A 12,891-nucleotide genomic window follows, 5' to 3' on the forward strand; every position below is an offset into this window, starting at 1 on the left:
CCAATCAGTTTCCAGCTTTTTTTGGTCAAAGCTTAATTGAACAAGCTGAAGGTAGAAGCTGATTGGCTCCCATGCACAGCTGCACCAGATTTTGCACTCTCGTTTTAGTAAATCAACCAATCAGGGCCGATGATTCCACTAGGCAGCCTCCTAGGGCGCACTGCCCTCCAGGGGCGCCTGGGCGTAGCACAGGCCAGCACTCTGTGTGGGACACCGCCACGTCATTAATGATCCTTCAACTGAGACGAGGGGTGGCAGAGGGGAGGAATAAAGGACAGAGGAGGATGCCGGGTGTCTGGGTCCAATGTAGCAGCTGGACTGCAGCTCGTTGCAGTGTTCCTCTCAGACTCAGTCCCTTACTGCAAGCTGGCTGGCGGCTGCTGATCACTGTGGAGTTCCAGCCCTCCTCTTCCCATTGACCAGCGGAGGGGGAGCTGCGCCTGCGGAGGAAGATAATGTCTGATTCTGATGTCTCGTGTCTGTGTGAGTGTGACCCGGGCGGCCATCCATCACATGTGCAATGTGTCAGTGAGTGATGACTACATCATGATCTCACAGCCTGCTCTTCTAGTGCCTTTCTATTCTGTGTCAGTGTTGGTGGTGGTGTGTTATGTCGGATCTGTCACTGTGTGGGATCGCACAGCTCAGGTGATCTCTCTGTGTGGGGGCTGGGCAGCCTGCTGTCACAGCGTTTTATCGCCCCCCATTGCCTGGGGGAATTCCAGCCTGGGATCTGTCAGCGCTATCTTATGGCAATTATTTTTGCAAATTAAAAGAAATCTACCAGTCTCCAGTTTTGTTGATTTAATATTTTCTACTGTTTTTAATTTTTTTTGGTTTGTTTTTTTTTTTTTGGGGGGGGGGGGGGCACAAGTAGCTGGTTTTGTCTAGGGCGCAAAATAATCCAGCACCGGCCCTGCCCATGGTAAATGAAAAACCTGCAAAACTTTAGAGGGCAAAACTGATGTCAGCTTTTCAGCTTTTGCTTTCTCTAATGCGACTTGTTGGGAGATCCCAGGGCTGCGGCTGGCTGAAGGCCCGGGTCACCGATGCACCCCGAGCTCATGTCTGCAAACCCAAACATTTAGCTGTTTATATCTGTTCATTTACTGCCCAGTGGTGCATTTGGATCCTCTTCTCCAACTCTCAATCATTAAGATGTGTTTTGCGCCTTGGTGCGCTATGGTACAATTCATTGTTAAAGTGGTCGTAAAGACTGAAGGTAAAAAAAACTTCAGTGTGCTCCCCGGAACCCAACCCACAATGTCTACCTGAGCTCGATCCAGCGATGTGCACGAGAGCGGAGGCTTTCCCGGGTCTCTCTCTCCTCATTGGCTGAGACACAGCAGCAGGAGTCATTGGCTTCTGCTGCTGTCAATCACAGCCTGTGAGGAGGGTGGGACTAAGCCAAACCTATAGACGCACAGAGGCAGCTCAGGAGCAAGCACACACGAGTGCCCCCAGAGCTAGCAGCTTTCTTCGGGGGCACTCAGCAAGGGGAGGGGCCAGAAGCACCGGTGGGGGACCCTAGAAGAGAATCGGGGCTGCTCTGTGAACAACCATTATACAGTAAGTATGGCATGTTTACCGCCAGTCTGACACCCATACTAAAGCCCATTAACGCCAGTCTAACACCCATACTAAAGCCCATTAACGCCAGTCTAACGCCCATACTAACACCCATACTAAAGCCCATTAACGCCAGTCTAACGCCCATACTAAAGCCCATTACCGCCAGTCTAATGTCCATACTAAAGCCCATTACCGCCAGTCTGACACCCATACTAAAGCCCATTAACGCCAGTCTAACACTCATACTAACACCCATACTAAAGCCCATTAACGCCAGTCTAACACCCATACCAAAGCCCATTAATGCCTGTATAATGGCCATTAACACCTGTCTAAAAACTAAAGCCCATTAACAGCAGTCTGACACCCATACTAAAGCCCATTAACGGCAGTCTGACACCCATACCAAAGCCCATTAACGCCAGTCTAACACTCATACTAACACCCATACTAAAGCCCATTACCACCAGTCTAACACCCATACTAAAGCCCATTAACGCCAGTCTAACACTCATACTAACACCCTTACTAAAGCCCATTAACGCCAGTCTAACACCCATACTAAAGCCCATTATCGCCAGTCTAATACTCATACTAAAGCCCATTAACGCCTGTCTAACACCTATACTAAAGCCCATTAATGCCTGTATAATGGCCATTAACACCTGTCTAAATACTAAAGCCCATTAATGCCAGTCTGACACCCATACTAAAGCCCATTAACGCCAGTCTGACACCCATACTAAAGCCCATTAATGCCTGTATAATGGCCATTAACACCTGTTTAAATACTAAAGCCCATTAATGCCTGTCTAACACCCAAACTAAAGCCCATTAACGCCTGTATAACGCCCATTAACACTTGTCTAATGCCTATACTAATGCTATAGGAGCGTTTATTAAGAGTTAGAAATTTAGTCAAGTGTGAACAATCCCTAAGAGACATTTGACCCGGCCCCTAGCATGCCTATGGTTGTTTTTGCGTAACTAAAAGACAGAATTGGCACACATGGGGTGAACACCCGAGGACAGGAATGGATGGGCCCCTATCATTCAGTGATTTTCACATATGTAGGGTAGAGGTGAGAAGTTGGGTATGTCGTCAGAAAGTGTGCATGGATGACCCTCTGAGCACAGACAGAGATATCCTCTGTACACAGCCGTCTGGACAATCACAGTTCAGACAGGTGATGAGATAAATATTAATTATACAGAACTAACCTACAAGATCCACCTCTATCAGCAGAACCTGCCAGGATGTTCCATCAGGAACGGTAGTTGGTGGTATACAATATATTGCCCTTTAATAAATCCAGAAATTTTATTACAGCCCATGTTACTGCAGCTTCAGATTCTGGAAAATTATCCGTCTTCAAGAGCATCTCAGCAGGCATCTGGATAAGAGATTTAATACATGTTTATGTTCTGTATAGTTACAGCTCGAGCATTCAAATTCAGCTTCATTGCGACTGGTTCTTTTAACCACTTCCCCTCCGCCCTATAACAGAAATACTGCTGCAGGGCAGCAGGGGTGCACAAAATCACGTATATACTGTATACGTGATATTGCAGTTCTGGGTAGGGGGGTGTGCGCGCCCTACCCGCGCCACCATTTGTGGCCTCGGCTGTAAATCACCGGGTCCCGGCCGGTGATTACTCACCGACACCCAGTGATCGCCAAGTAGAGAGACCTATTTGTAAACAATACAGATCTCTCCCCTGTCAGCTCCAGCACACTGCTTTGTATGGCTCTGCATAGCAGAGCCATACAAATCAGCGTGCTTACAGTGAAAACACTGTATTAGTTAAACTAAATAAGTGCATACATGTACCCTATGAAGACCCTCACTCATCTGAGGGCCAATCAAATATATACGTGATTTTGCATTTCTGGGAAAAGGGGCACGCACGCCGCCCTACCCGCGCCACCATTGACAGCTACAGCTGTCGATCACCGGGTCCCGGACGGAGATTCACTAACAGCACCCGGCGATCGCTGAGGAACACTGACAGGGGAGAGGTCTGTATGTAAACAAATACATACAGCACCAGGATGCTACTTTGTTTGGCTCTGCATAGCAGACAAATACAAAGCAGCATGCTTACACAGTATAACACACACAACACAGTTACAGTTAAAATAGCACACAGTTAACCCCTTTCCTGCCCAGTGCCATTAGTACAGTGTCAGTGCTTTTTATTAGCACTGATCACTGTATTGGTGTCACTGAGGATGGCAGTGACTCCAAGTCAGTTCCCCCCAGTGTCAGAATGCCTGCCACAGTCCCGCAGTCCTGCAATAAGTCGCTGATCGCCGCTACTACTAGTATAAAAAAAACATATATATACATACATACATATATATATATATATATATATATATACACACACACACCACCATTTGTAAACACTATAACTTTTGGTGTCACTGAGGATGGCAGTGACACCAAAGTCAGTTTCCCCCCAGTGTCAGAATGCCCGCCGCAGTCCCACATTCCTGCAATAAGTCGCTGATCACCGCCATTACTAGTATAAAAAAAAAACCAGTACATACACCGCCATTTGTACACGCTATAACTTTCACGTAAACCAATTCATTTACATGTATTTGCATTTTTTTTAGCAGACATGGAGCAGAATACATTTTGCCCTAAATTTATGATGAAATTTTATTTTTTCATTTTTTTACTGGACATGTTTAATAACAGTCAAAAATATATATATATTTTTTTTCAAAATTGTCGATCTTTTTTTGTTTATAGCTCAAAAATTAAAAACCGCACAGGCGATCAAATACCACCGAAAGAAAGCTCTATTTGTGGAAAAAAAATAGGACGTATATTTTGTTTGGGTACAACATTGCGCAACTGTCAAAGAAACGCAGCACCGTAACGCAAACAATGGCCTGGTCAGGAAGGGGGGTAAATTCTCAGGAGGGCAAGTGGTTAAGGGGAATGTATACTGGTTTTGTACTGTGACAGGAGTCACTTTGGGTGGGGGGCCAATGGAACACAGCTCACTTTGGAGAGGTGGGGAGACCCGTTTCAGCTCCCCATATCCCTATTATGTGTAAGTCACCCTGTGCCTGTTAGGGGTACAGGGTGATCTGTCCTAATATTGTGTACACATGTATAGGTGGGGTGGGGGTTGTGGATTGTTTAATGCCATGTGGTTGCATCCCATTGTTCTATTGTGTGTCTTGCTTGGGAGCAAACTATTATGGGATGTATGTGTTTATGTGTATTGGCTTGGTGGGGGGTGTTTCCAGCAGCCCTCCCTCCTGATGGGTCTGCTGGTGTGTCTCTTGTTAATAAATGTATATTGCCCCGCCCTGTGTCATTATGCAGGGAGGGGGGGTTGTTCCCTTGAATGTATATATCTTGTATCTGTGTTAAAATAAAGTAGTCTATTTCCTGGTTTACTTCAAGACTGGTGTTGTGTAGTCTTGTTTGGTCAGCTGTGGTGTTTGTGGTCGGTGTTCGGATGGGGAAGCGGTATTATAATGGAAGTACCCAAGCGCAGAAGGGGCCGGTTCTGTTACATGTACATTTATGATAGTCTGGACTTCAAAAAACAACTTTTTTTCCTCCTAACAGACGGCTCCATCTGAAGTTTCAATCAGACAGCATGTCCAATGGGTTAATGCTAAGAAATAAAAAAAAAATGTAAACAAATTCCACGCAATTCATTTAAGGTTTATTGCTTACAGAATGATCAGCAACGTCTATACGTTCCTGAATGTTTTTACAGCATTGTGATTTCGGGTAACAGAACAGGAGACGGTGTAGGTGACTCCACAAAGAGGTAGGATCAGTGTAATGGAGAGCGGAGATCATACAACATGAAAAGTTTTCATGGGTTCGGCAGCAGCTTCCATGTTGCTCTGTCCTATCACAGCATGAAATTCTGGTCAACAACTAAACTGAGCATGCAATCAATCGGATGCTTAAATGTATCCCCCATTAAAAGATGAAGGCACTAAATACATACAGAGCACCCAGTCTACCCGTTCGGGGTTTTTGTTTTCAGTGCCCAAAGCCAACCCCTTATCATTCACCACACTTGAAATAAATACACATATCTTAGCTTGTTTTTTTTTTTAAAGGGGCTTCTGGCCGGTCCAGGCAGCAGCAGAAGTGAGCGATCCTTACTCCTGCACTAAATGGTTCCCATGTAATGATGTGTGAGGACTCTTCAATGCGGTACTCCTCTAAGTGCAACATGGCAACACATCCCCTATTTTTTTTTTTTTAAACTGGCATTCCCCCTAAAGTGGTTGTAAAGACTTAAGGTTTTTTTTTACCTTTACACATTCTATGCATGAAGGTAAAAAAACCTTCTGTGTGTAGCTCCCCCTTCAACACCCCCCCCAAATACTTACTTGAGCCCCATTGCGATCCAGAGATGTCCACAAGAGAAGCGGGCTCTCTACCTCCTCATTGACTGAGACAGAAACAGGAGCCATTGGCTCCTGTCACTGTCAATCACAGCCAGTAAGCCAATGAGAAGAGAGAGGGGGTGGGGCCGAGCCATGGCTCTGTGTGTGAATGGACACACAGGGCGTCTCTGGAGCAAGCCTGCTTGGGTGCCCCCATAGCAAGCTGCTTGCTATGGGGGCACCCAAGCAGGCTTGCTCCAGAGACGTTGCTCTGCGTGTCCATTCACACACAGAGCCATGGCTCATGTATTTAAGCCAATGAGAAGAGAGAGGGGGTGGGGCCAATGAGAAGAGAGGGGGTGGGGCTGAGCCATGGCTGTGTGTGTGAATGGACAAGCAGAGCAGTGTCTCTGGAGCAAGCCTGCTTGGGTGCCCCCATAGCAAGCTGCTTGCTATGGGGGTACTTGGCAGGAAGGAGGTGCCAGGAGCGCCAGCGGGGGGACCCAAGAAGAGGAGGATCAGGGCTGCTCTGCGCAAAACCATTCCACAGGGCAGGTAAGTATGACATGTTTGTTATTTTTTTTTAAATTGCCTTTGATATCACTTCAGCACAAGGGACATAAGTTATCTTTCCCTTGTGCTGATTCCTCTGCTGTTAGTAGTACTCATCCATTCCTCCACCCTCCATTGTAGTCTTCTGGTGCAGCAGTGGTTAATACAACTAATAGGATGTCACCGGCTATCATCAAAAGAGCCTGACTATGCTTGCCCTTTATGCTCTGCTGCTCCATTATTAGAAGCTGTACTTCAACTTCTATGAATGAAACATGAATGGAGGGAATGGAACTATCAATTATCAACCCATATTCCATTCAGAGATCCTTTTCCATTCATGGAAGCTGCAGTATGGCTTAGTCCGGCTCTCTTGATGATAGCTTGTGACAACCCATTAGTTGTATTAACCCCCCCCGTCACAACAGAAAATTACAGTGGGTTGGGTTTGGGGCAGGATTACTATTAACAGCAGAGGAATGAGCCCAAAGGAAATGTGAAGGATTAGACGAGACACAATGAGGCATACACGGGGCAAAAAGACAGAGTTTATCAGATGGGGTCTGAAAGTCACATTGGTGAAGGCTTGGCTTGCAAAATTGGACTGGAATCCCATCGTTTCTGCTGTTGCACCAAATAAAAGGGCTGCAGGTCTGTTGGCCAAGCACATTGGTAAGCGTCTAATTAAAATTCTAAGATTAGTGTAACCACACGACTGCAGAAATGTCCTCAGAGTCTCTTCTGTATCTCAGATAGTCTCAACTTTGGAACAGTCCCATAACAGAAGTGACAGAAGGGTCATTATTGAAGGTTCTTGGTGTTCCTCACCAGGGGCTCTAGAATAAGGCCTGAGTTTTTCTTCTCACTCTCCTCGCTATACAAGTCATGTTTTTTGATATATTCCAGTACTGGGTCAGGCACAAGATAGCGGACGCTCATCCCTCGGCGTAAGGCCCGCCGGACCTTGGTGGACGAGATGTCATTGGTGATCCACTCTTCCACCAAATGGATATTATGCCTGTACTTCCAGAGGATGTCCGACTCGTAGATGAACTTCTGCGCGTCGCTCCCCATCCTGGTGATACAGACCAATCCAAAAGAGGATACAATCTCTACTATGTGTTCAGGCTTCCACAGATTGGGGGTTCCAAGCGATTCCAACATGTCCGCCCCACACAGGAGCTTCACCTGAGGGACGGCTGGAAAACACAACACAACCGAAAATCACAATATGCTGGGTGATAGGTTTATTAATTATGTGTACTAGGAGCTAGTGACACCACCAAGGCACAACTAATGCAGCCATTTCGTATACTGGACTATTAGAAGGCTGGACTAACCTGCCAGTGATGTTACTGATACAAAGGCAGGATGGACACCATTCAATGTGTAATGGATCAGCATTCTTGAAAATTAAAGCAAACCTGTGTTTTGTCCATGCAAAATAATCCACCAGGTTCACTTTAAAAAGGTTAATTCACCTATACCATGTTATAGCGCTGCACTTATATATATATATATATATTGCATTTCCATGTTCTGTGTACTGTGGGAGACCAGATATAGTGAATGCAGGGTCTGGGTAGACCAGATATAGTGAATGCAGGGTCCAGGGAGACCAGATATAGTCAATGGTGGGTCCGGGGAGAGCGGATACAGTGAATGCAGGGTCCGGGGAGACCAGATATAGTGAATGCAGGGTCCGGGAAGAGCGGATATAGTGAATGCAGGGTCCGGGGAGAGCGGATATAGTGAATGCAGGGTCCGGGGAGACCAGATATAGTGAATGCGGGGTCCGGGGAGAGCGGATATAGTGAATGCAGGGTCCGGGGAGAGCGGATATAGTGAATGCAGGGTCCGGGGAGAGCGGATATAGTGAATGCAGGGTCCGAGGAGACTGGATATAGTGAATGCAGGGTCCGAGGAGACCAGATATAGTGAATGCAGGGTCCGGGGAGAGCGGATATAGTGAATGCGGGGTCTGGGGAGACCGGATATAGTGAATGCGGGGTCCAAGGAAACCAGATATAGTGAATGCAGGGTCCAGGGAGACCGGATATAGTGAATGCAGGGTCCAGGGAGATTGGATATACTGAATCCCGGGTCCGGGGAGAGCGGATATAATGAATGCGGGGTCTGGGGAGAGCGGATATAGTGAATGCAGGATCCGGGGAAACCGGATATAGTGAATGAGGGTCCGGGGAGACCAGATATAGTGAATGCCGGGTCCTGGGTTTAGTAACACTTTAATTTCTCCTGAAAGGAAAAATCCTGTTTACGGAGCTTGATAGCTCAAGCTGAAATTTAATACAGCAGTTCTATAGACTCTTGGCTGATCTTACCTCTGCTCTCTAAACAGTTATGGTCAGGAACGTCTTGGCAGTTGTCCCTCTTTCTCTTGTTACCCTTCCTGCACCCAGATTTCTTATCCAGGTTCTCTCCATTAGTCATACCTACAAGCTGCTGCTGGTGATGTCTGAAAAAGATTTGAAAAAAGTTATTAAAAAAAACAAAAATAATTTTTTCTTGTCAGTACAAAAAGGACTGGACAGTGAGTTCCAGAGAGATGTGAGAGAATAAACGTCACAGCAGGCTTTGTCAACTGCCAACTCTACACAAAAATGGCAACCACCCCAATCTTTAACTAGCCTGTACAGGTGCACATGGAAGGCCAATGCACATTGCGAACAAAAAAAAAAGATTTCCCAGCACACTTACCTGCCAGCCGGCAAAACAACCGAATTGGCCCTAACAGTTTACATTAAAAACAGATTTTCTTTGTACAGTTGGTTATATTGGGGGCAGGGACGCATTGGATGCCTTTGCTCCCACTTTGCTCTTCCTAGGCGTCATGTGCGTCCCTGTGCCTTTAGCCACTTGCCCTCCAGACGATTTACCCCCCCCCCCCCCAACCTTCCAGGCCACGCCATTTTTTGCGATACGGCGCTGGGTTAATTTAACTGACAATTGCACGGTCATGCAACACTGCAAGCAAATTAAATGTATGTCCTTTTTTTCCCCCACAAATAGAGATTTCTTTCAGTGGTATTTGATCACCTATGCATTTTTTATTTTTTGAGCTATAAAAAAAAAAAAAAAAAAAAAAAAAAAAAAAAAAAAAGAGGACTTTTTTTAAAAAAAAAAAAAAAACAACAATATTGTTTACTTTTTTCTATAAAACATCTAGCAAAAATGTTTAAAAATCAAATTTCATCATAAATTTAGACCAAAATGTATTCTGCGACATGTCTTTCCTAAAAAAAAAAATCTCCATACGTGTAAATTAATTGGTTTACGTGAAAGTTATTGCGTCTAAAAATGGTGGTATATATACTGGAATTTAACCTTTATTTTTTTACTAGTAATGGCGGCGATCAGCAACCCACTGCAGCGTGCATTCTGACACTGGGGAGGAACTGACTAACTGCCACTGACATCCCCAGTGACACTAATACAACGATCAGTGCCAATAAAAAGCACTGACACTGTACTAATGGCACTGGGCAGGAAGGGGGTAACATCTGGGGTGATCAAAGGGTTAACTGTGTGCGTTTTACTAGGGAGACATGCTGCTTTGTATTGCTCTGGTGTGCAGAGCAATACAAAGCAGTCTGTGTGTGCTGACAGGAGAGAGATCTGTGTTGTTTACATAGAGACCTCTCCCCTGTCAGCTCTGCCGACGATCACCGAGTCCTGGCCGAGAATTGGCGGCTGTGACCCGGTGATTGATATGCCGAGGAGCCAATACAATAGCGGTGCGGGTGCGTGCCCCCTACCCAGAAAAACAAAAACTGTGTGTGTGTGTGTGTGTGTAAAATATATATATATATATATATATATATATATATACACACACACACATATATATATACACACATATACACACACATACATGATTCTGTGCATCCCTGACGCCGTGTAGCAGTATTTCTGTTATAGGGGGGTCGGGAAGTGGTTAAGGAGGGGTGGGCTCTCTCCAGGCACACCCTCGGTTACCCTATCCATTGGTATATGTGCTCCTACTATGGAAGCTCCGGAGCAGGGGCGGACTGACCATTTGGAAACTTGGGCACGGCCCGAGGGCCCGGGGTCAGTAGGGGGCCCCATGAGATGCCCCTGGTACCTTTGTCATAGGCTTTTTTGAGTTTGGGCAAGGACACAGGGGCGCCATGATCCCCTATTGCCCGGGGGGCTCCATGAGTTGTCAGTCCGCCCCTGCTCCGGAGACTGAAGAGTTAGGACTGCAGTATATACAGAGGTCCCTTGTTGTAGGCACTGCGGCTTACTCATATATTCGCAAATGTGTGCCAACAAAACCACCTGTTTTTAATGTAAACTGTTGGACCGGGCCAATTCAGTTGTTCTGCAGGCTGGCTGGTACGTGTGCTGGGAAATCTTTTTTTTTTTGTTTGCAATTTGTCAACTGCCAACTTTTTAGGGCATGCTGTGATTCCTCAATACCTCAGGGAGCACCGATTTGACCATATATGTTACCTTAAAACTGCTACAGTTTCAGTCCAGTCCTTTTTCAAACACTCCCACGGGTCCACCGTTATCCAGTCTGATGTCTGAGTAGCCAGTTGGGCCATTGACAGCCGATGTGGCCCCTCGACTAGGCCTTTCTTTTTGTATCCATCACTCACAGGAGATATAATACCTTTTACTACCCTATAGTTTCCTGTTTGGGAAAATCAACAAATAGAGTACAATTAGCCACGTATATACTGCTGAATGTCTCAATCACAAGTTATCTATATAGTGTGTTTTTTTTGTTTTTTTTTTTATAAGCAAACTTAAAGCAGTACCAAAGTGTAACGGAACCTACCCAGACAGTACTTCCCTGTCCGAACACAGACCACAGCTGTGAACAAACAAGACTAGACGACATCAGTCTTGAAGTAAACCAGGAGGTAGACTAGTTTATTTGAACACAGATACAAGATATATACACTCAGTGGACAATCCCCCCTCCCTGCATAATGACACAGGGTGGGGCAACCTACATTTAGTAACAAGAGACACACCAGCAGACAGTCCCACCAGGAGGGTTGCTGGAGAAACCCCCCACCAAGCCAATACACAAAAACACATACATCCCATAATAGTTTGCTGCAAAGCTTGACAATCTAAGAGGGAGGGGCTGGTGGCACAAAAGGTAATAACTGTGGGGGATGGACTGGTAGGAGGAATATTATTATTATTATTATACAGGATTTATATGGCGCCAACAGTTTGCTCAGCGCTTTACAATATAACGGGAGACAATACAGTTCAATACAAGAGGGTTAGGAGGGCCCTGATCCTGGGAGCTTACAATCTAGGAGTACATGATGAACTGGGCAGCACAGAGTCTAAATGGTTAGCACTTCCACCTGGCAGTACTAGGGTCATTGGTTCGAAACCCAACCATGGCACCACCTGCCTGGAGTTTGCATGTTCTCCCTGTGCCTGTGTGGGTTTCCTACGGGTACTCCGGTTTCCTCCCACACTCCAAAGACATGCTGGTAGGATAATTAGCTCCTGTCTAAATTGGCCCTAGTATGTGTATGTATGAATGTGAGTTAGGGACCTTAGATTGTGCGCCCCTTGAGGGTTAGGGACTGATGGGAATGTACAATATAGATATACACGTGTAAATTGACAGCATTATACAAGTACCTCTAATAATATAAATAAAACAGCCATTTGTGAATGAATGAACTACTAGTCCTGTCTGGTACCGTGGCTGACAGCTTGTAGTTTTGAATGAACCACGATGGTGCTAATAAGTGCCCTTGTAGTTTATATACAAGCCCTGCAGCTTTCAAACTGACAGTCTGTATGGAGGAACAGGCTGAAAGCTGTAAGGCTTGTCTGCAGAAGCCTGACATTGCACCCATGATCCACTGACCATGGCTGCAACGCTTTGCAGGGTTCTGCGGGGGAACAAAAAAAAAAGCATTTTATTTCTGCAATCTTTTCCTTAAAAATAACAAACGTGTTATTCTTACCGGTGGTTTTGCAGAGAGCAGCCCTGAACCTCTTCTTCTCAGTTCCCCCGCCAGCTCCTCCTCCGTGACCAGTGTCCCCAATAGCAAGTTGCTTACCATAGGGGTAAAGATGTGTGCTCACTCCCGAGCCCCACTCTATACGTCCATATGACACATAGAGCCTTAGCTTGGCCCCGCCCCACACACTTTCCTCACTGGCTGTGATTGACAGCAGTGGGAGCCAATGGTTCCCACTGCTGTGTCGCAGCCAATGAGAAAAGAGAGACCCAGGACAGCTGAGGCTCCCATGCACACTCCTGGATCGAGAGGGCGTTCAGGTAAGTATTTTGGGGGTCTGCTGCACACACGTTTTTTTTTATCTTCATGCATAGAGGTAAAAAACCTTCAGCCTTTACAGCC

At 45.9% G+C, this 12,891-nt stretch overlaps 1 protein-coding gene across 5 annotated transcripts in view; it reads right to left on the reverse strand.

The window, feature by feature from the left end:
* Positions 1–5,246: 5,246 nt before the first annotated feature.
* NMNAT1 (nicotinamide nucleotide adenylyltransferase 1) overlaps positions 5,247–12,891 on the reverse strand; it is a 68,540-nt gene continuing 60,895 nt past the window's right edge. For all 5 annotated transcript variants that reach the window (XM_089656919.1, XM_089656917.1, XM_089656921.1 and 2 more), the window contains 3 exons: positions 10,997–11,180; positions 8,845–8,978; positions 5,247–7,701 (listed from right to left, as the gene is read on the reverse strand). In XM_089656919.1, coding sequence (XP_089513045.1) covers positions 7,304–7,701; positions 8,845–8,978; positions 10,997–11,180 — 716 coding nt within the window. In that variant the 3' untranslated portion in view covers positions 5,247–7,303. The remainder of the gene's footprint in view (positions 7,702–8,844; positions 8,979–10,996; positions 11,181–12,891) is intronic.

Source organism: Staurois parvus, unplaced genomic scaffold, assembly GCF_062004578.1.
Source record: "Staurois parvus isolate SC_StPar_1 unplaced genomic scaffold, SC_StPar_1.0 ptg000949l, whole genome shotgun sequence".
In the NCBI taxonomy this organism is placed as follows: domain Eukaryota; kingdom Metazoa; phylum Chordata; class Amphibia; order Anura; family Ranidae; genus Staurois; species Staurois parvus.